Source organism: Aethalodelphis obliquidens, unplaced genomic scaffold (genome assembly GCF_003676395.1).
Source record: "Aethalodelphis obliquidens isolate GAN/ISIS:26980383/991018 unplaced genomic scaffold, ASM367639v1 scaffold60, whole genome shotgun sequence".
In the NCBI taxonomy this organism is placed as follows: domain Eukaryota; kingdom Metazoa; phylum Chordata; class Mammalia; order Artiodactyla; family Delphinidae; genus Aethalodelphis; species Aethalodelphis obliquidens.
The window spans coordinates 2,465,282-2,487,474 of NW_020838004.1; the positions used below are offsets into that span (position 1 = coordinate 2,465,282).

Below are 22,193 nucleotides of genomic sequence, written 5' to 3' on the forward strand. Positions count from 1 at the left end.
ACTTCCTGTTTTGTTTTAGGCCAGGGGCTTAGGTGGACCACAGGGCTTCTGAATCGGAAGGCAGGTGTTTCCCATGAAGTCACTCTGTCAACCTGTCTGGCAGTAAAATATAGACATATGAGCAAAGGATTGCAGTAAAAGGCCAGGAATGATACTGTGGTGGAGTATACTCCTTCTGTTAGTATGTTATCAGGTGGACCCTTAACCCTGGGAGAGAGGGTCACCTCTCCAACACCTGAGCTAACACCTGAGCTAAATTCGAACAAATCTGTGGATGAGTGGGGCACATTCCAGAAAGCATTCATGGAGAGGCAGATCATTTATGCAATGGGAATGTGGGTTTCCCTCCCGTGGGGAGCGTGGACAGGTGAGAGTGGAGAGGAGTGGGTTTGAAACCACACAGGTCAGATTGGGGCTGGAACCCAATCGCACCTCAGATGGGATTCGAACCCAGCCAAAACTCAGACTGGGACTTGAACTCACGGGCTGGAACTCGAACCCACTGTCTTTTAGTTAAAATCACTCACCTGGGGTCAGGACTTACTAAAACTCAAGCTGTTTATGTCTCTGCACAGAAGGAATTCAGCGAGAGGTGAAGTGATAGGTAAGAAGTAGGTTTATTAATCTAGGGTGCTTTTGAGGGATACAAGTGGGCCGGCAAGGGAGCTCTGCCCCAAGAACTAAGTGGGAAAGAAGGTGTATTTAGGGAGATACACATTCCATGGACAGAATGCGGTACATTTCAGAAGGCAAGAGTGGCCTGAAATACGGGGTGGTTAATTTTTACAGGCTGAGTAATTTCATAGGCTAACAAGTGGGCCAACACTTACAGAGAAGGGGTGGGGATTTCCAGGAACTGGGCACCGCTCACTATTTGGCCTTTTAAGGTTAGCCTCAGAGCTGCCATAGTGTCTGTGGGTGTGTCATTTAGCTGATACTAATGTATTACAATGAGCATATAATGAGGCTCAATGTCTACTGGAAGTCTAACCTTCCACCATCTTGGGCCTAATCGGTTCTAACCAGTTTTGTTATATCCTCAACGGCTATGTCATTCTTTGAAAGGTTGTGCCCTGCGCCCTTCCCTCCTGTCTCAGGGTCAGCTTGTAAACAGCCATGCTACCTGTGGTGGGATTTTATTTTGAAGGCCATGTGAAGTCATCTAACCTCTGGTAGTCTTACTCCCACCTGAAAACAAAAACGTGAGCTCCTCAGCAGATTTCGATAAAATACCTTTTCTATATTTCATGTACCTCACCAGCATTGGGAGTGAGCTTTTCATGTGATTTCTCTGTTATCTCATGTCAATCAGCATATGCCATGAAAGGAGCCCAGTCCGTGGTCTCTTATCTTCAGGGGCATTGAAGAATCAAAAAATAGAATGTAAATTTGACCTCCTAATTGCCATTTGACAATAATCATAATAAAACTTGCAATAGACAAATTGGGTGTCCTTGACGGTTTTGTCTTCTCCTTCCCTTTTCTTTGCCTTTATACTCAAAGGGGTGATTCATTTATGGGAAATGCCATTCATAGGAAAGATAGATATTTCCCACGTGGAACTTATTTTGTGTAAAGATTTAAACAAATAATACAAAGTGATAAAACTACAGTATATGAGATCTTCTGTATGTGAGATATTATATTTGAAATAATTATGTGTACAAGTAGTTATTACAGAAATAACCTTCTTTGTCAAGTATAACCAAAAAGATTATATAAGCAGAAAAATGTTAAATAAGAAAAGTTCTGTTTTATAGCCTGCCTCTAATCAGCTTCAACAACCTATTAATTGTTCAAGAACTCTTAAAATCTTTAATAAGTTTCCTATGGTAGAATATCAGTCATATGCAAATGAATCATTGAAGTTCCAGAAAAACAATGGTTCTTTAGTGAGGTTTCATATCCCCAAAGTGTTGAAAATACCTCATATGTGGTAAGCAGAACTGAGAAACAAATTTTTCAAGTTTTCTTTGTAAATTTTATTTTGTTTGAAGAATAATTCTGAGACCATCTGACTGTCACTAAGGACTGGCCAGTTATACTGTTCCCCATTGCTTTTGCTTTAACTGGACTTGCTTCCCACCCTCAGTAAGCTGCTTGCCCCAGATATTTAAAAGTCAAATATTCTCATTTCTACACAGGTCTGATTACAACAACTTCAAGGAAATTGGATCGAGAACAGCAGGCAGAACATTTTCTGGAGGTAAGCGCCTAGAGGGAGCCGGTATTCATTAAAAGTGACTTTTCCTCAACTGCTTTAACCTTCCACGGGAACTGGAACTTGAATGTGTGTGAACAGTGGGTTGCAAAATGCGGCTGTTTCTCTTGGGCTGGTTGGTTCTGAAGTTGGAGATTTCTGGTGCATTCCTCTGAATGCACTCCTGTGTGCAGAGAGTAGATGGCAGGGTGGGGACTTTGCGTTTCCTGAAAGCAAGCAGATGTATGGACTTTGTGCCCCTTTGTCAATAACTGGAAAAGAAAGTTCAGGAGCAGAGCCCTGTAAGCCATCATGGCCTCAGAGGTAAAAAGAGAGTGGGCCGAAGTGCCGCAGTAAAAGTGAAGTACGTCCTTTGTGAAGAAGTGCTCTGCTCAGCCCCTCGTTTCTTTTCTTGGGAGAGGGATTGAGAGAGAGAAAGCTGCCAGTTGATTCACTGCCTGAGAAGACTGTTTCTGAAACCATGAAATGTGCTCCTATAATTCATGAAGACAGAAACAACAGCAATAAAAACTATAAGAGCATTATTTCTGGAGGAAAAAAGACCAGGGATGAGAAAATAGATATGAAAGAGTCTTGTGGAACATTCTTTCCATACATAGCGAGTATCTTTATTGGGAAGCTTGAAGCCTGGGTAGTATGTATGACGTGGCGATTTAAGTGTGACAGTCTGATACCGAACGGATGACAGTGCTTAGGAGGTAGAGCTTTGTTTTATTGTGCCCATGCTGCTAACATGATTTGTCAGTCCCAAGAACCGCTCACTGGAATCCACAGGTCCTATACACACTCACACACTCCTCAGATCTCTTCTGAAATTCCCCTTTAAGTCAGTTCACCAGTAGTGATTTATTTAAAGAACACTGGACTAGGAATCAGTGCCTTGGGTCCTAGGGCTTCCCTGCTATGATTAGGTTGGAGCCTTGGAAGCTGTTTCATTGCCCTGGACTTCAGTGTGGCACATAATTGCTACTCCATATACCTCAAAGGATCTCTGTTAGGATCAAACTTGATATTTTATATCAAAGTATTTTTAAAACTCCTAAAGCACTACACATAATAAAGGATTATTATTATTATGCAGCCTTGTGATAAGCCTTTTAAAACATTGCTACCATCACATAAAGATGAAAGACTCCAGGCTGCCGAAAAATAATTATTTTAATTCTTTTTCAAACTCATCCTAATGGGCTACATACCTGGTCCAGAATTAGAGTCGGTTTGCCAGAATAAAAACGCCTTATGTTATATTCATGGGCTTCTTTCCTTTGCAGCAGTGTCCAGGCCTCCTGGAGAGGCTATGTTCTCAGGTAGTTGAACCTATTACCTCCCAGCAGGGAAAACAGAGGGTGTCTCATTAACTGGGGGATCTGCCTGAGATCACTTACTACCTTGTCCCTGGAAAGGTGGTGTTCTGGGGGTGTATGGGGGCGTGCAGAGTGTGACTCTAGGGAAAAGAGGCAAAAATGTTTTCCAGGCATTTGAATACACTTCCCAAAAGAATCCTAAACAGTTTCACATCGTTTACAGACTTACATGAATACTCACTCAACACTTTGGGCCTTTGGACGACACGGGTGCTCAGTAAAACGTAGTTAGTATCATTGTGGTTTTATTATCATATGGTGTCACAATACCTGAACTCTCCTACAGATTCAGCTTCATCTCCACACTCCAAGACAGACAGTAGCTCCAGGCAACTGCAGGACTGAAGGAGCCACAGGCAGCAACCACTGGACTCAGCCCGTGTCCCCAGGACTGAGCTGTGTCTCAGGGATACAGAATGAACAGGAAGGATGGGGAGACACGTGATCAATGAATACATGCTATCACTTCAGACACAAACTCTCTGAGACCACTCAAAGAAGGTTCCATAATAGTGCTTGAAAATGAGGGGGTGATAGGCAACATTCAATGGGGCGGTTAGGAGGGCCTCTTTGAGGAGGTGACATTTGGTGACATGAAGCCAAGTTTCTGTTGGAGAAACAGAACCCAGACCAGTGTGACTGAGTATAAAGTTAGAGGGCCGTAGAGGTGGTAGGAAATAAGTTGGAAAAAGCAAATAGGGCTGTAGTAAGGATTCTGAATTTTCTCCCAAGTGCAGTGGAAAGCCAGTAAGCAGGGTGGGTCGGGGCATGATAAGATTGCAGAGTGAGAGATCACTGGCCGTTCTGAGCAGAATCGGGCTGGGACAGGGCTTCCGTAGCAGGAAGACTGGAAGGCGGGTGCTTTGAGAGGGACCCAGGTGAAAGATGACGGTGACTTGGATGAGGGTCTAATACAAATCCCATCATGATTCTAGCTAGCAAGCAGATATGGGTTTTCTGAAGTTTCCAGGGTAGAGATTTTAAAACCTACAGGTCATCTGAATTACACTAACTCGCCCCCCAGCTCTGCCCCCATGCCAGGATTCCCCATCACAGGTGCTCTTTCATTTGGTAAACTACCCTGCTAAGGTTTTCAAAAACCACTTGAATCTCTATCTCCTACTCTTTCTGTCTCTCCTCCTCTTCTCTCTCTCTCTCTCTCTCACGTACAGTCTTGCTCTCACTTTCTAAATTGTACAGTTCTTAGCCACATTTTTTTATATATATATATAACATTGCTGTGAGCATTTGAATGGCCTTCATTTCTTTTTTCTGAATGGATCATGGACAGAATATTGCTTTAACTCAGCCCTGCAAAAAAAGTGAGTAAAATAATATCATTCAGAGTGCAGAAGAGAGTTCTCTGCTGTACACAAATTTCTGTAACTGCTGACACATTTTGTGAGTTGTAAGCACTGGGTGTGGGTAATTAACCTCCTGGAAAGCCTTTAATTGCCAAGATAACCCTATGCTCCTTTTAAACTCACATTAACCTTCTGGTTCTATTGCATATCTCTCCTTCCCAATCAAATAAAATGGACTCTTCTTGAAAGGATCCATTTAGAAGCTGACCTGGCAGGTACACTTCTGCATAGGTAGCCAGAAGGACATTAACGATTTGTTTATAGTTTGCTATCCCCATGATGGAAAGCACTTCAATTGTATACTGCGGGTACTCTGCCTGTGCATTAATTTCAGAGACTTAACTTGACTGTGTATGCGCTGTAAGGGTTTTGGAGTCTGTAGAACATTCATCTCAAATCTGTGACTATAAGACGGGATTGTCATTACCAGAATCTAAGGAGCTTGCTAAAGAAACGAGAGCAGCAAAGGACTACAGAAAACTTCACAAGTACAGCTTATATTTCTCTGGTGAATTCTAAGTGTTACTTCTTGCCTAATTTGGAAATCTGTTATGTGAAAATATTGGCCTGATCTTTTCTCCCTACCATGAAGTGCAAAAATATGGAATTTTCAGCTCATTTATTCAAAGTCATATGCATTCCTTGATAGCCAGTTATGATTGCAGTGGAGGTAGAAGGCTAATTCTAGCAAATAGATGCACAAAGTTGAAAATGATGCACAGACTAAACGGTGAATTAACATTTTAGCTTAGTGGTTGTGACTTTAGCCCTGATTACCTCATTAACAGAGAAGGCAGCTGTGAAATAAGGGAATAAATGCACTAACTCTTTCTTATAATCACTTGTATAGATTGTTTCCTCACCTACTAAATTTAATCTCCTTACGGGCATGAAACTTGATTTATCAAGATAGTGCATGGAAGTGGTGTGGGAAAGCATGGATGTTCCATTCAGGCAGGCCTGAGGTTATATGTGGGCACTGCTCACAGAACTTAGACAGGCTCTCAACTCTCTGAACCCCCTTTCCTTCATCTGTAAAGAGCGGATAGTGGTTTCTAACATGGGGTTGGTGTAAAGAGCATATGAAATTGTTACCGAGTCCAAGCTCATACTGCTCACTGCATGACAGGCCAATGAATCAAGAGACATGATGTTCCTCCAACAAGACAAATGTTATTCTCTGTTCTGCAACTTTATCTCTATATGAATGGAGAAGGGTTATACCTTTAAAAGGCAGAGGCTTTAGAATGGGCTATCCTGTATATTTCATCCTATAAGGCAACATTCTAAACTTGTAGCAGAAGCAATAGAATACAAAGTTTAAAGTAAAATAAACTGATCCAATATGGAGTCACATTTGTTCAGATCAGGCATCTGAACTATGAAGAACAATATCTTATGGAAGTCATCAGCGGTTAAATGTTTAGAAACCAGAGAATGGGGACGGTTATATTCTATTTTAGCAAATATGTTTTACAAAATACATAAATTTTAGCAAAATAAAAGATTTCAACTTGAAAAAAAAAGAAAAATGAAAGGTGAGACGTCCCCAGGGTGACCTCTGTAGGACAATGTGTTCCACGGACAGTGGCGGGTGTTGTCAGCACCAACTGTCTTACTCACCTCTCTATTTAGAGCATCTAGTTAAGTACGTGGAAAGCAGGGGGCACTCAATAAAGGGTGTGTGAATGAATGATTACTCTGAGACCTTTATTTTACTCCTAGATGAGATCACGGAGGTGGGTATTAGCACACAGGAAAGTGCATAGGCTTGGAGACAGAAAGAGTGGACTGTTCTGCCTCTCTCCATCTGCTTTGCCAAATTAAATTATCTCTGATCCTCCATTTGCTCATCCGTAAAATGGGGCTACTAATCCCTACTTCATCAATGAACTACACAGAGGGTCTGGCACGTAGGGACACTATTCTGTTAAACCGTTGTTTGCCCCACACTCTTTCCCCTCCCTGCTCTCCTTGTCCTCAATAAACACCTTGTCAGTTCCATTTCTTTTTCAGAGCTGGCCCGTGTTTGAATAGCTTACAGCAGTTTGATTATTCTTAAAAGTTATATCCATTTAAATAATACTATAGTCCCAGCCTAATTACGTGTGAATCTTTATCTTGTTTGCAAAAAGAGTATGATTTTGGGCTTCCCTGGTGGCACAGTGGTTGAGAGTCCACCTGCCGATGCAGGGGACACGGGTTCATGCCACGGTCCGGGAAGATCCCACATGCCATGGAGCGGCTGGACCCGTGAGCCATGGCCGCTGAGCCTGCGCGTCCGGAGCCTGTGCTCTGCAACGGGAGAGGCCACAACAGTGAGAGGCCCGCGTACAGCAAAAAAAAAAAAAAAAGAGTATGATTTTGCCTCTCTTTTGATCTTGAAATGCTTCTCTGTTCAGGGGCAGATGGTTCTGGTAAAAGTCTCCCTAAGAGAACAGAGAGAGTATTTTATTTGAAAATCAAAAAAGATGACAAGGCCCAGTATAAAGACAGAGGATGAGAAATTATGTTGTCTGTGTGGGTATATCTTGAAGTAGCCCAGAGAAGGTGGTGAGATTTTATAGTGCAGTCGGTATAAATAACAAAACACATTACAGAGGAATATGCTAGATCTATAGGAATGTAAATTATTTAGTATCTGTCTCTTTAGAATACTCATCCATCGTCCTCTGTAAGGTGCATCTCCTGTGACTATTTTTTCTTCCTGTCTGAAATTCTCATCCCTTTTTATAGTTTTATTTTCTGAGGGGAAAAAAATATTGCTCTTCGGTAAGTTTTTATAACATTTCCTCTTGCCTTGGGATGCAAATTGATTTCTTTAGTGAGTGCACATCCTTAGTGGTTTCTTACTTTAGTCAGCAGCTGCTTTTGAGGTGATGGTACTTTCTGGTGGTGAAGAGTTGCAGGTCTATCTCAACACATTAAGCCGTCCATATTTTGATAATTTGTCTCCAAGTGAAATGGCAGTTTCTCTCATTAGGCTCTTTTTTCTGCCACCCTCAGAAAACTTCACAGGAAGTACCAGTAGGCCTTCAGGAAAAGATGTGTGTCCATGCACAAAAACAGCACCTGTAGCAGGCACGGGCCTCGAAAGCAGAGTGATCGTGACTTCTGTTCTCCAGAGCTCCCAAGAGAGCCCCAGAACCCTCTCTTACCGTTCTTTACTTCTAGGACTGTACCTTCTCTAGTCTTAGTTGTTCGTGTTTGTGCTGTATCAACTTCGATGGAGTTAATGGCAACTCACTCTTTTTTTTCTTCCTTTCTTCAAGGCTTATTCTGAGCCTGGTATTGGGCTAGGCACCAAGGTTCTGTTTTTGGAGTTAGTATGTTTTTCCCACTGGATGTTTGTTTCTTTGCCCTTCGTGCTGAGGTCTATTCGCAGAGATTACATTGCTGATTATTTATGAGCTACTACAGTTAGCTGCTGTCTTGGAATCAGGGGGCTGTTTTTCATTCAGGTCATCCAAACTGCTTCTCTCCCATTATATAGATGCAGAAACTGAGACCTAGAAAAGAGAAGAGACGGGTCCAAGGTCACACAATCACTTCATGGTAGTGTCCAGTATAGGTCTTCCTCTTCTTATAGAACATATATAGGCCTATACGTCCATCAGTGTGTTAAAGTGTGGCAAATGGAATCATCTTTTCCCACTCTCGTTTTATAACAGATTTACCCAAGGCTCAGCTCAGTACCCCCATCAAGGATCAGCATACACGTGGAGGTTTTCTCTTACACTCTTTGGCTGTTCTTTTACCACCCCCTCAGCTGTTTGCTCTTCAGAGTAGTAGGCCCAGCGTTGGACAGGGGCTCGCTCTGCTGCTGGGCCCCAGCCCAGGCTCCAGGACAAAGTCCATCTGAGAGGATGCTGTGCCTGTCTTGGGAGTGCCAGTGTGGACTCCAACAGAAGAGTGACTGTATACCAGGTGTTATGGGCTGAACTGTATCCCCTTAAGATTCCCCTTAAAATTCGTATGTTGAAGCCCTAACCCCCGGTACCCCAGAATGTGACTGTATTTGGAGTCTTTAAAGAAGTAGTTAAATTAAAATGAAGCCATTAGGGTAAGCTCCGATCCAGCATGACTGGTGTCTTTACAAGAAGAGGAAATTTGGACGCAGACACATCCAGAGGGAAGACCGTGTGCAGACACAGGGAGAAGACGGCCGTCTATAAGCCAAAGAGAGAGGCCTCAGAAGAAACCAACCCTGCTAATACCTTCACCTCAGACTCCTAAGACTGAGTCCCCCTAAAACGGAGTTCCTCTGCTGGGTTTATGATTAACCTCTCTATCCAAATCTTTACTCCCTTTCTTTTCCTGAACCTGTCCCCCTCAAGATTGAGGAGTATCAAAGAAAAGGGGGAATTGAAACTATGCAAGGCCCTGTGTCCCTGTCCTTTGAAGGAAAAGGCTTTTGCTTTCGTCTCCCAGGCCTTCCTTGAGTCTCTAAAGGCTGACTCAATCACTAATGATTAGAAAAGGTGAAGAGGTAGAAACAAAGAAGAGCTGTTGGGCTGGGAAACTGGTAACAATTTAGACTCTAAATCTGCCACACCGCAGAATCACCAAACTCCCAGTTCCCTGAAAGATATAGATGAAGGCCTGACACTCACTTCTAAGCTGTTTTTACAGGAAACAGACCCCTACCAGATGAAAACCACTGACCACAAGAACATAGACCCCGGACTGGTTGAAACCAGAAAGTTGATGATGCTTGAAACTTCACCTTGATGCCAACCAATCCGAGATTGTGCACAAGCTGATCACACACCCTGCAGCCCCCTCCTTCACACTGCCTTTAAATCTCTTCCCTGAAAGCCATTGAGGAATTCCAGGTCTTCTGAGAATGAGCTGCCTGTTCTCCTTGCTCGGTGCCCTACAATAAATGCTGTATTTTCCTTCACCACAACCCGGTGTCAGTAGATTGGCTTTACTGTGCACAGGCGAGCAGACCCAAGTTTGGTTTGGTAACACTCCTAAGCCTCCAGCACCGTAAGAAAATAAATTTCTGTTGTTCAAGCCACCCAGTCTGTAGTCCATTGTAATGGCAGCTCTAGTAACTCATACAGCAGGCCAGACCATTCACTGCCTGTCCCTGCCCCTCTCTTCTCACACCACCACCTTACAAGGCTACGTACATGCATTAGACTTTACTAAGGGACCAGGGCAACTACACTTACAGTGTGGGAGGCTAAAACCTCCATCTACATATGATTGTCTCCATGTTCCACACTCCATACTACAAGGGGGGGGGAGAACCTGCAAGTGGAAATTCTTCACAGAAGGCCTCTCCTGCTTCCCTAGGCTCAAGCAACTGCCTTTCTGACTGCCTGCTTCCTCCACTCTCCTCAGGGAGCATTTCCAGCTCATCTTTCCCAGAAATCTTGTCTCTTTACCCACAGGAGTTATTCTTGCTCAGGAACAAACCCTTCCCCATCCGTAGAGTTTCCTAAATCAGTGTCATTTTTATGTCTTATCAGTGCCCCAGCAAACCAGGCAGGGATGGCCTTGGGCACTCCAGTCCAGTCAAAAAGGAGTATTGGTGGTGGTGGTGTATGTGTCTGTGTGTGTGTGCACACACATGCGTATGAGGTAAGAGCAAGGGTTGCCGTTCTAATTCCTGCAGAGCAGTCTAGGTTTGTGTGGGTCCTTAAGAATGATCTTTTGTGAGAACATCCCCAGCAGTGTGAATTGCAGACGGACCACTTGATTTTCCCAACTGACGGAAGAGTAAATATTGAATCAGACACACAAGCAAATTTTTCAAAGCAAAAATTAATTCTAAGATAGTTTGTTCAAAACAGAGTTTGCCAGATGCCCACAGGACTGGGCAGGTAATTCAGAGGACCAGCATGTGTGCTGGTGAGGGCGGAAGGGAGAAGTACTGTGGGTCTCACCTGCCCCTTCTATAAAAGTTCAGCCAGTGGCAGATGAAGCAGCCAGTTTTACCAGAAAGTCTTATTTTTTCCAAAAACAAAAACAAAATCAGATCTGCATACCAAATTTGGCACCTCCATTTTTTTGGAACACTTGGTAAGCCAGTGAGCCCCTGTTTTGCAACATTTGATATAAAGGAAGATTTCTTACTTGCCTCATAATATGTAATCATCTCACAGGGGAAGTCATTCACATGTATTGTAGAATGCAATTAATTTCTTGTCATCTTTTCACCCATTTTTCACAGCATGACCCTTTGGGCCCATAAAAAAAATAAGAGATGAGCTCAGGGCTAAGTCTTAAGAGAGCCTGCTGAGGTTGGAAATGATAGAGTGTACGGAGTTGGTTAGGATCTCAGCTGAGGGCTTTCTTCCCACTCAGCCTCCATGTGAACCGAGGGAAGGAGGGAGCGGTTGCTTTGGGTCCTTGGGTGACAGAGAGTTGCTTGGGCATCATGTCTGCTTTGTCTGCCCCTGGCAGTTCTCCACCTCTTAACCTTGCTTGTCTGTGCACCTAGTTAGCCTCCAAGTTCATAACCTGCAGGCAAACGCTTACATATGCTAGGAGAGTTATCTGAAATAAATCTTTGATTCCATAAATAACCACCCTCTAATTTACCTATTTGCGAAAGGTTGCATTTGTTTTGTTTCCCCTTAAGTCTGAACTCTGATTAGTAGAGTAACAGTGAATGAAACCTGTTCCCTTGGACCTGGGATGGTCCTTCCAGCCAGTGGCTCAGTCTGGAAAGGAGCGGGCTTTTGCGCTCTGCTCACCGGGGATGTGCGGGCAGATAGATAATTGCTCCAGTGGGATCACAGCTCGTTGAGTTGCACACAAAGGCTGCAGGGAGCCAAGACTCTGCTTTTGTTTTCACTTAGGAATGGTTTCCTGATGTGGTACTGTGCTGCTGCTTCCTTCAAGTTTCGGGGGCAAGCGATGGTTGGGTCCTGTGGGCCGGTGGGGGGACCCCTTACCCTGCAAGCCTGGTATCACACAAATGGCTTATCCCATTTCAGAGAAGAGGTTCAGATTTCCTGCCTGGCTCTGAACAATCATGAGAACTCCCAAAAAACCATACGGCCCGGAAGCCCGGACTGGCTTCTCCACAGTGCCGAGATGGTAAATTGACCCTCTGCCGTTTGCTTCCCTAGCTCCTTTTCCCTCTTCTTCCACTGTGTTGCTTTTCTAGTTTATTTGTGCAACATACTCTGTGAGCTACAGAATGATCCATCCAGTCTGATTTCACTGGGGCGCTGCAGAAACCACCCACACCCATGCCTAACACCATATATGACCCAGCTGAGCACTTTAAGTCTGTCTGTGGGAAAATAAAAAATGGAGTGGCAGCAGGTTCAGAACCTGAGATTTCAACTCAATTGCCTCTATTAGTAAAAAGGGAAACTACTTTGGCTTGCTTCCTGCATGCCGCAGACAGCTTTATTCAAACGAGCTGTTGTTTTGGGACCTTTCAAGGGACTTGCTTTCATGGCAAATCAGGGGCTACCAACCTCATCTATTTTGCAGCAGGACTGGTTTAGTGAAATGCTGAGAGGGTTGTAAGCAGGACACAGATGATTGTAAGGAAGGTAAGTCAAGAGAGTCCCAGATTTCAGAGCCCAGGAAAATAGGTCAGTATGTTGGAGCAAATACAGTTCCTCTAAAATTGAGAAAACCTGTAATAAATTTGGTTATTTCATCTTTTTGGATGTATTTTGCACAATTATTTAATCTGACTCAGTGAGAAATAAGGCATCTCTCATAACAATGTCCTAATTATAGTAGTCCTCTTAAAGTTTACATCAAACTAATCATGTACAACAAATGTAGACAGAGAGGGTTAAAGCCTAGGATTTGGAGACAGAGAAGCCTAGCCACTCACTAGCCACGTAACCTTTCTTAATCTACCTAGCCTCAGTTTCCCCACCTGTAAAATTGGGATAATAATAATAATATTTTTTCATAGGATTTTGTGAGGATTGGCATGGCGCATGTACATTGCGCATATTAAGAGTTTAACACGTGTCAGCTATTATGATTAGAAGCTTACAATTTTCCCTTTTGATTCCTGAAGCAGTCTTCTTGTGGCAGAATCCAGAGCACTTAGTGCATTATATTACATTGCATGTATAGTTTGGCTCATGGTTGTTGAATATATTTATAGTACTTTAGCAAGATAGCATCTATGAATGTACCTAGATGCTGGCATATGGTGTGCACTCAAAAGAGTACTAATTTCTTCCTTCCTTTTCTGGAGACAAGCCCAAAGTTTCAGAGATTTTTCCTCTTCCATTTGCCAGCATCCATTTAAATGGATTATGACCATCTAAGTTGGAACAGCTCATTCTCCAAAGATAGGCAGAATAAGGAGTCAACCATGGGTCTAGCCTGGCTATGAAGAAGGTCACTGGGGCTCTGCTGGATGATGTGCAGTTCCCCTGGCTTTCTAAGCCAAACTCTGAGATGGGAGACTAAGGCATCCTAGCTCAAATGGCAGAGCTGTAGCATTCCCAGATCGTTAATTTCTCCAGGTTAGCCATCTCTAGGCCTTCATCACTAACTCCCAAGCTTTCCCCAGAATTATAGTGACGTTAAGGCCTTAAATTGTGTTTAGTTGTTAATATTTAAACACATAATGGGAATTTTTCCTGATTCATTCAGATGTCAACACCTCAGTTGAATGGAAATAATAAAACTGATCATGAATAGGCAAGAGATTCTCCGTAGAGGTCTTCCACACCATGGTTAATACCCAGTGACAGATACCGTAATTCAAAATTCGTTGCCCTTGGTAGTTTCAAGTTCGGCCTCTCCTTCAGGCCATCTCAGCTCTGTTTGCAAGCTGCAGGATGGGCTCCCTAGAGATTCGGCAATGTCTCCCTTCCTGGCCCTGTCTTTGGTGGAGGCCAGCAGTAGGATGGGGGGGCCAAGCTAAGGAGTGCCCCTCTTTGTTCTCCCAGCACCTAGAACAATACCTGGAACATCATGGGCATTAAAGTTCACAAAAGATTGAACTTTAAGTTTAGGGCTCCAGGAAATCTACAAACCAGATAACCCATGCTTCCCAGGCTACAGTGATCTGTACTGCCCAGAAACCCACAAAAGTCGGTGCCTAGGCAAGAGGTTGGCAAGCCTCCCCTGGTGCCAGCTGCCATGCAGGAAGGGAAAAGCCTTCACCCCACTGCATCCCTGTCAGTACAGAGGCCTCTTGCAAACCCCTGAGTGCGTGTTTGGAGCCTAAAAGCAGTTCTTACATCACATTTACCTCCCTGAAATCTGTCATCCTCAGGAGGTCATAAATACATAATTCAGAAGGAAGACTTTTCATGAGGTACCCTGTTATAACTCTTGGCATGCCACTATACATTTTTAAAGATGCTAATAAATCTTTAAATTGGACATGGGGCTAAGTTTCATGCTAAGGTATACTTTGCTAATATGTAATTGAGATAAAATCTACTTTTAGGATACTATTTCAAATGAAATAGGAAAAGCTCAATATTTTTTTTAATGTATAAGTACTCATTAATAGCCCTCTTAAGAAGAGTCACAAAGACATTTTTAAACTAAGAAACTAGTACCCACGGGGCAGGGGGCCTGTGATCAATCAAGCCCTGTGTTCTGAAAAAGCAGAATGTCTTCTCCATATAGAGAGAATTGATCTTCTCTTGTGTTGCCTTTAAATTGAGTGTTGTGAAAGCAACTTTTGGTATCCCACAGATACCAGATGACTGAATTTTTCTCTTTACAATGTGGGGCAGCCTCTTTGCCATTGTGAATAAGTTTGGCAAAGTCTCACCTTTATCATCACTACCATCAAGTCAGAAAGGCTAAAATTAAGTTTAAAGCACATTATAGCATTGCCAGCAGGGAGACAGGGCTACGGCAGACAGACTCTTGTGGTGTCCAGGAATTAGAGAGGTGCTTTCAGCTAGAGAACACGATGGGGTTTTTATTTAGCATTTTTACAACAGGAGACGTTGTTCTGTCTGTCAGTGGTAGCAGGCCGTGCTTGCTCCACCTCAGGATGAAGAATTACAAATCTCTCTGTGCAAGACTGTGACAGACTCATGATATGTGCTTAGATACTTGCACAAAACCATTTACCCGTCTTCAAAAATGATGCTTCCAGGAGCAACTCATTTAAAAGTTCCTGTCATATCACAAGGACATCCGTATGTAAGGAAGATTGACCTCAGTTTCTAATGGTTTAAAGCATGTGTCTATACACTTCAGTGAAAGGGAGAAAATTAGAGTTTATTTCAAAACTCTTCTTTGAGAAATTACTTAGTTCCTATGGTAGGATTTTCTTTTTTAAATACAGTTATTTCAAATTACAGAATAAGTAGAAACATGTAACTATGATGTACCAGAAGCATGTTATATATAATACACATTCGTTGTTTAAAAAATAGAGAGATAAAGATAAGCAAAAAAGAAGAAAAATGTAACACTCATAATTTCCCCATGAAATGATGTTTACTTTTTAGGTTTTGGAGTATAAAATCTAGGAACTTTTATTTTGCATTTATGTGTATAAGCTCGTATATTACATATAATCTTGCATAAAATTTGTCAAAAAGATTGAAATCATACTATACCTATCGTTTTATAACCTCCTTTTTGCATTTATCAGTTTATTGTGGGAAATTTTTATGTTAAAATATTCAGATTCAGTATGGCTTTTTTTTTTTGGTTGCATAAGATCTCATTAAATAGCAGTCTGTGGTAGGGTTTTTAATGACCTTAAGTAATGGACCATCATCACTTATTCTGGAAGACTGCATGGATACAGCCTAGCCTCCTAGCTCTCCTATTAACACTTCTGTAGTGTGGGTTTGGAGTCCACTTTCAAGCAGGCATTTCCTTAACCTCCTGCTTGTAGATCAACTGAAAGAAAGACCCTGGACATGATCTAATATCACTTAGCAGATTGTTTCAGGCCCTTGACCAGCCTGCACAGAAATATAAGCAAAAATCCTTCCCTTGGCTGAAGTTGTGAGACCCTACCTTATAGAATTCACTTATTGAAGGCAAAAGTATGCAGCGTCAGAAAATATTTACATAAATATCTCCAAAACACTTGAAAAAAAGGGACTACTGCATATTCACTCATGTCATTTGGAAAATTATATTGGAAACCTGAACACGTAAACTAAATAGGTACGTTATACTTCTGAACGTTTTTTCCACAAACACGAACTATCCCCATCTGTTCCACTGTAGATTAATATTTTCCTTTATAACGTTTTCTCAGTGAAGGCAAAATGATGTATTGTCAGCATCTTTTCACAAAAGTGCAAATAAATCCCACAGAATCATAAAATTTCGGCGTTAAGCAGGCCTTAGATATCGTCTACTAGATGATGAACTGTTTAAATCCCAAATTAAAGATCTGGGTCAACATTTGCCAAATGTGGGCATGCAGGCGACATTCACATTTGGCATGGCTGTCTGCATTCTCTACTGGTGACAAACTGTGGTGTCAAAAGAGGGAAAGGATCCAAACCAAACTGTATCTGAGGCTTGACACGTCTTTGAGAGGGTACATACGCCTTCCCGTGCTTCAAAACAAAATCCCATCAAATGATGGCAAGGAGAGCTAGTAGGAAGAAGGGCAGCCCTGACTCCCTATACATGTCACATCAGTTTCAACTTGGCGCTGGTAAGTAAAAGGGACTCTGGAAAGACTCTGGTGCGCATGCCAAGAATAAGTCATCTTTGCACCCAAAGAGACTCCACTTTCAGACAACCTTGAAGTGTGGTTTTTAGTGAGGGAGGGCAGGAAAAATAATATGCTTCTATGAAATATCCCTTCTTAAGGTAAAAATGGAAAGAAATATATCATTCATGAGTATGTCTCTGTAATGAGACCATAGATTACGAAGTCCTTAATGACAATTTCAGTTTTCCTCCTGGCACTGAGGTTACACTTATTAGTCCCCAAGTAAGTATGGGTTGAACTGAATTGAAAAAGAAAATGTTCTTTCTGCATCCTCTTTATTGTGGTTAGACAGAGGAAGGAGAAAATGAATCTCAACTCAGTTACAATTAGTTCTTATCCGCGAGGAGCTTAAGCTGCATAGGCCTGGGCCCAGATATTTCCGATGACATAAATATGTAACTTTAGTCATTTGACAAGTGGCAAGGCCAGTTCAGAAACCATAGAAGGAAGCAGCATCTATGAGGTTGCCTGTTGGTAAGACAAATGTATCTGGACCTTGTTTCTCTACAGTTCAGCTTCATTATATTGTCCACGTTAGGGTCACTTAACCCCAGGAGAGCATGCACTGGATTCTGTGTTTGCTTAATAAAGGTGTTATCTGGAGACACCATTTCCAAAGTCCAGACCCAGCCTACAAGGTTGAAATCTGACCCATTTACGTGAGACATCATACACACTGCTTACCACTTCACACAGGTGTTCAGGCATGAAGCCTGATAGCACATTGAGGAGGCAAGCTGGTGGAAAGGACAGCTACTGGAAATGATAAGTAGGCCCAGACGTAGGCTCATAGGAGCAGGAATGATAGGTGAATCATTGAGAAGAGAGCTGCCTTTGACTGCCGTAGCCAAGGTTTGGAACAAGAGTTCAAAACCACAAAGAATTATAAGCAGAGGAAAAGCATTTTTCCCGCTGCTTTTCTGTTCTCTCCTTGATTGTCATACGTTTCATTGGCATCCAGATGTTCCATTACTTTAGCTACCAACTTGAGAAATTACATTATAGTTACTTTCAAAGTTGTCAGAACACTGAACTCAACAGTGACAGTTTATAACCCATTTTCTCTAAAATGCTTAATTTTTTCTTCTTCTAACCCTGATGGGCTGGCATTTAAATAAAGTTAGGATTCTGAAATTCAGTTAGTTTCTGTGTATGCCAAGTTATCCTTGCATATTGCATATTCTCATGCCTATTGCTTCTTGCATGTACATATTGGGTACACTGTACTTGAACTTTTCCTCTATTTGTGTCTAGATTTGTTAAAGAAGGAAATTTGCTTCATGCTTCAACTTTGAATATTTTCACTCATCAATTTTTAAATTGTTTTGGCATTCAAATGTATGCATTTTTTCAGAAAATTGAAGGCTAGTTAAAAAGAGCAATATTATTAATTTTGAGAATGCATATTTCCCCACTCAAATAAAAAACATAGTGGCACATAATATCATATTTTACAGCTGATTTAAGATTTCCCAGAAAACTCCATTTGTAATTTCCAGTTGCAAGGGGATGAAGTTCTTCATTTTAATGCCTGCAGCATTCTTGTGGTAATTTTGAAATTGGGAGACTTGGCTACATTCATAAATGGTAACTGTGGAAAATCGGCCACTTTCCAATCAAACAAAAGCGTAGAAAACCTTGAGGATGCTTTTGAAAAGAGGAGATTATTTCTAACAAGTCTAGTTACACTGTCTATTCCTAAAGCAGATGAATGGGAGACTGTTATAAGACTACTGCTGTTGCTTTTCTCTGTATAGGCTGCTTGTATTATCTGTCTGTACAGTACTTAGCACCCTGTTGAACTCAATAAATATGCAGTGGTAATAATATTATTGCTCAGAATTCATTTAGCACTTCCACATCTTTTGAGTATCACAATGTTCTGCCTACTAGGTGCAGGGAATTTTAATTTAATGCTCATTCTGAGGCTTAACGCTTGGAAGTGTAATGACCCATGTGAGATTATCCTCCACTCCAGCAGGCCATTTTTGGAGCAAAGCCATTGGGTTGTCCAAGAATTCATTTAAACGCAGAGGAACTTTACTTCCCACACTAAAATTTAGAGGCTCAATATCCTGGCTTTTCCAGTCTCTATCCTCCAAGCCATCTACATCACAATCCCCTAACACAAAAAGAAGGAAACAGAGAAAATTCTAGTAGATCTGTGACAGTTAAATAGCTCTGACCAACCTCAATCAATCTGTGTCCAAGGAAGAGGTTGAAATAGAAATCAAACGGAGCTGGAACACGATTTTTTAATCAGGACAACCAAGTTTGTGTGTCAGTCTAATTCAGCTTTCGTTAGACTTTGGAATATCTTGATAGTTTCCACATATTTTCTCCTATGAAATTGCATTTTCCTTTTAGCTTAATAGAAACTACCCATAGAGAGCTCTGATACCAGTAATGTCCTTGATACCTGACACAGTATCTGGCATCCAGTAAGCATTCTGGAACTATATACTTGTATGAATGAATGAATGATCTATGAAGGGAAACCCCCATCTGTTCTAGAACCTCATTTAAAAGGAGAAAACTGGTGGGGTTACCTAAAAAAATCCTTAACTTTTCTCGTATCTCATTTGAGGCTTGTCGGGCAACTAGCCTACTTCTTTTTTTTTTTTTTTAACATCTTTATTGGGGTATAATTGCTTTATAGCCTACTTCTTAACAATCTATTTTATCAATAAGTGTAATAAAATGCTCTGGGCATATTTAAATTGACTTTAAATCTATGTAAATTATCATTCATGAGAATATGCAAATATTTGGTGTGAAATTTGATTAACAGCCCATGGTTAATACAATAAATAAGTAACTACAGATACACATATTTGTGTACACACACATATACACACATACACGTGAGTACTTGCAACACATAAAACATGGTAATTACACTCAAGTTTACCCTAAAACAGTTGGAGGTCACCAGAATAACACAAGTGAATCAATAATTAACTGCAGAACAGTACGTAATAAAATTATGCACCCAGGGGCTTCCCTGGTGGCGCAGTGGTTGAGAGTCCGCCTGCCGATGCAGGGGACATGGGTTTGTGCCCCGGTCCGGGAAGATCCCACATGCCGCGGAGCGGCTGGGCCCGTGAGCTATGGCCGCTGAGCCTGCGCGTCCAGAGCCTGTGCTCCGCGACGGGAGAGGCCACAACAGTGAGAGGCCCGCGTACCGGAAAAAAAAAAAAAAAAAAAAAAAACTTATGCACCCAATTGTGAGAAACAATTTGTATGTCCTACAAGAGTTAAGAGCTGGATTTATCAGGGAAGACTTAATCTGGAAACTTCACTGTTTCTAGCAGAGGTGAGTTTGACTTAGCGTCCATGTATTTTAATTTCCTTCTTTACTGCATGTACTTGGGACTTGACCCTGACGAGCAAGCAGTTCATTCACCAGGGCCACGTTGTCTGATGAACCCATCCTCCCATGGAATCGCAATTGTGTAGAGGTAGAATCTAAAGAGAGATTCATTGGGGGAAGGTAGGGAGGTTTTCCTTTAATAACTGTAGTACTGGTCTAGTATTCTAACAAAGAATCGAAACTGATGGAATATTTGCCTAACTGGACTAAACCTGTTGTTATAGGCTGGAAAGAGCCTGCGTGTGTAGGTTGAAGTTGACCAGGGGTTGAATCAAGATTCTGCCATATATTTGGTGAAAGACTTAGAACACATTCATAATCTATAATATTAAAACCTCACTGGGCTGTTGTAAGTGCTGCGTAGAAACCATATGCAAAGAGACTAGCATAGAGCAATATATCAAGTATCGTTAGTTTCCTTCTTCTTCAAGGCAAAAACCCCTGTATGTTTCATCGTTCCTAAGGCTTAGCTCAGTCCTAGCGAAGTCAGTAAGTATTTTGCCCAATGGATGCAAGATCAGAAGGGCATTTTGAGAACTAAGGAAGGCAGCGGCATCCATAATCAGATACACACGTTTGCCTTCCAACGGGGGAAGTTAATTCAGCACTTCAGCTAGCACGCGTCCGTAGAATTGCGGGTGTGTGCAGCACACTTCCCAAGGTGAGCCATTCTATCCCATCTCACAGGTCTGTCGGGAGGCTCATGATGACTCACCCTCCTACAGATCAGGTGCCTAATTATGTTATTAGAGTGTCAGAATGATCTCCAATGGCTTTGTCATCCATCTAACAAGAGGCCTCAGTTTGACACTGCTGAGTTCAAAATGACTGAAAAATGTGAATGATGTATGAGATGATGTATGGACATATATGGAAAATTTTTCAAAATGTTTCATGACAGACATGTTTCCCTTTTACTCTTATGCTTTAGCTATGACATTGTGCTTAGCTTAAAATGCACTTTAGTTCACGTCTATAATAATTTCTTCAGTGCCTAGGATATGCAGGTTTTATGCTCAGCTTCACAGGGATATAAGGTGATAAGACTTGGCCCCCTGGGACCCCAGCCCCGACCTCTTGCAGAGTGGAGAAGCCCTTCATCAGGACAAAATTATCCGTCGTGATATTCATCAAAAGACTTCTACTCACATTACCACGAAATGGGTACACTGGGTGTTGCCCAACTGCACTCAGCTAGATGGTCGTGGTGGATTGTAAAAATGGCCACACATGTTCGCAGCTCCTCCTATCAAGAGGTGAAGACCTGGCTTGGTGACTTGCTATGGCCAATAGCATTCAGCAGAAGTGACATTGTTCAGTTTCTGAGCCTAGCCCCAAGAGACCTTGCTGCTTTTCTTATAGTGCATGTAATCCTGAGACTTTGCCCTGTTTTGTGATGTGATCACTTCTCAGAGGCAATATGGCCCCTCCATCCAAACTCTGGTTCAAATGTCAAGACTCATGTTGCCACACATTCACCAGGAGGGTATGAAAGGGTCTATTATTGGAGTAATGTGCTTTCTGGGGTGAGCAGGGTGAACGCCTAAGCTGGTCCAAAAGTTGCTTGAGAAAGCAGGGAAGGGAGATGGGCTTGGGGTTATATATATGGCAGTTGGGGTGAGGCTGGGGTGAGGGTTCCTGCCCTTGAGCTGGGGCTGACATGGCTTGAATTTCTTGCCGACACCAAAGGTGCACCTGAGCTTTCTTATCAGCTTGCCCAGATGTGGAGTGTAAGGGGAAGAGAACGTGGTGAGGCCTGAAAGCCATCAGCAAACTGAAAAATGGAGTCAGACTCTTTGTTACTCTTTATTGCAAGGGTCTTCGTAGCACTTAGCACCTGAAATTATCTTTTAAACAAAATTATATGTATATTATTTTATTTCTCTACCTTCTCTGCCCTCTATGGATTGTAAACTCAGTAATGGCTGGGACCAAGTCTGTATGTTCTCCCCTGAATCTCAGCCTCTAGATTAGTGCTGGTACATAGTAGGTGCTCAGTAAATATGTGTATATGAATGAACTTCTACTAGTGAACATTAGTTTCTCTGTATCCAGTCCTGATGCTTAGAGTCCCATCAGAGAGCAGTTGCACTGCAGGTAATTCTAATGATCTTAAGTTTGAGTGACCTGCTCTGCATCTCCTGTAAGTTGATGCCCCCAAAGGAATGGCTGAGGAATGTTAGCCTTTGGTGCTCTATGCTTTGAACTATAT

General features: G+C 42.1%; 1 protein-coding gene across 2 annotated transcripts in view; it reads left to right on the forward strand.

Annotated features, from left to right (window-relative positions):
• Nucleotides 1–22,193, forward strand: part of FAT3 (FAT atypical cadherin 3) — a 565,154-nt gene that overhangs the window by 351,573 nt on the left and 191,388 nt on the right. For both annotated transcript variants that reach the window (XM_027087767.1, XM_027087765.1), the window contains exon 3: nucleotides 2,145–2,206. In XM_027087767.1, the coding sequence (XP_026943568.1) occupies nucleotides 2,145–2,206 (62 nt within the window). The remainder of the gene's footprint in view (nucleotides 1–2,144; nucleotides 2,207–22,193) is intronic.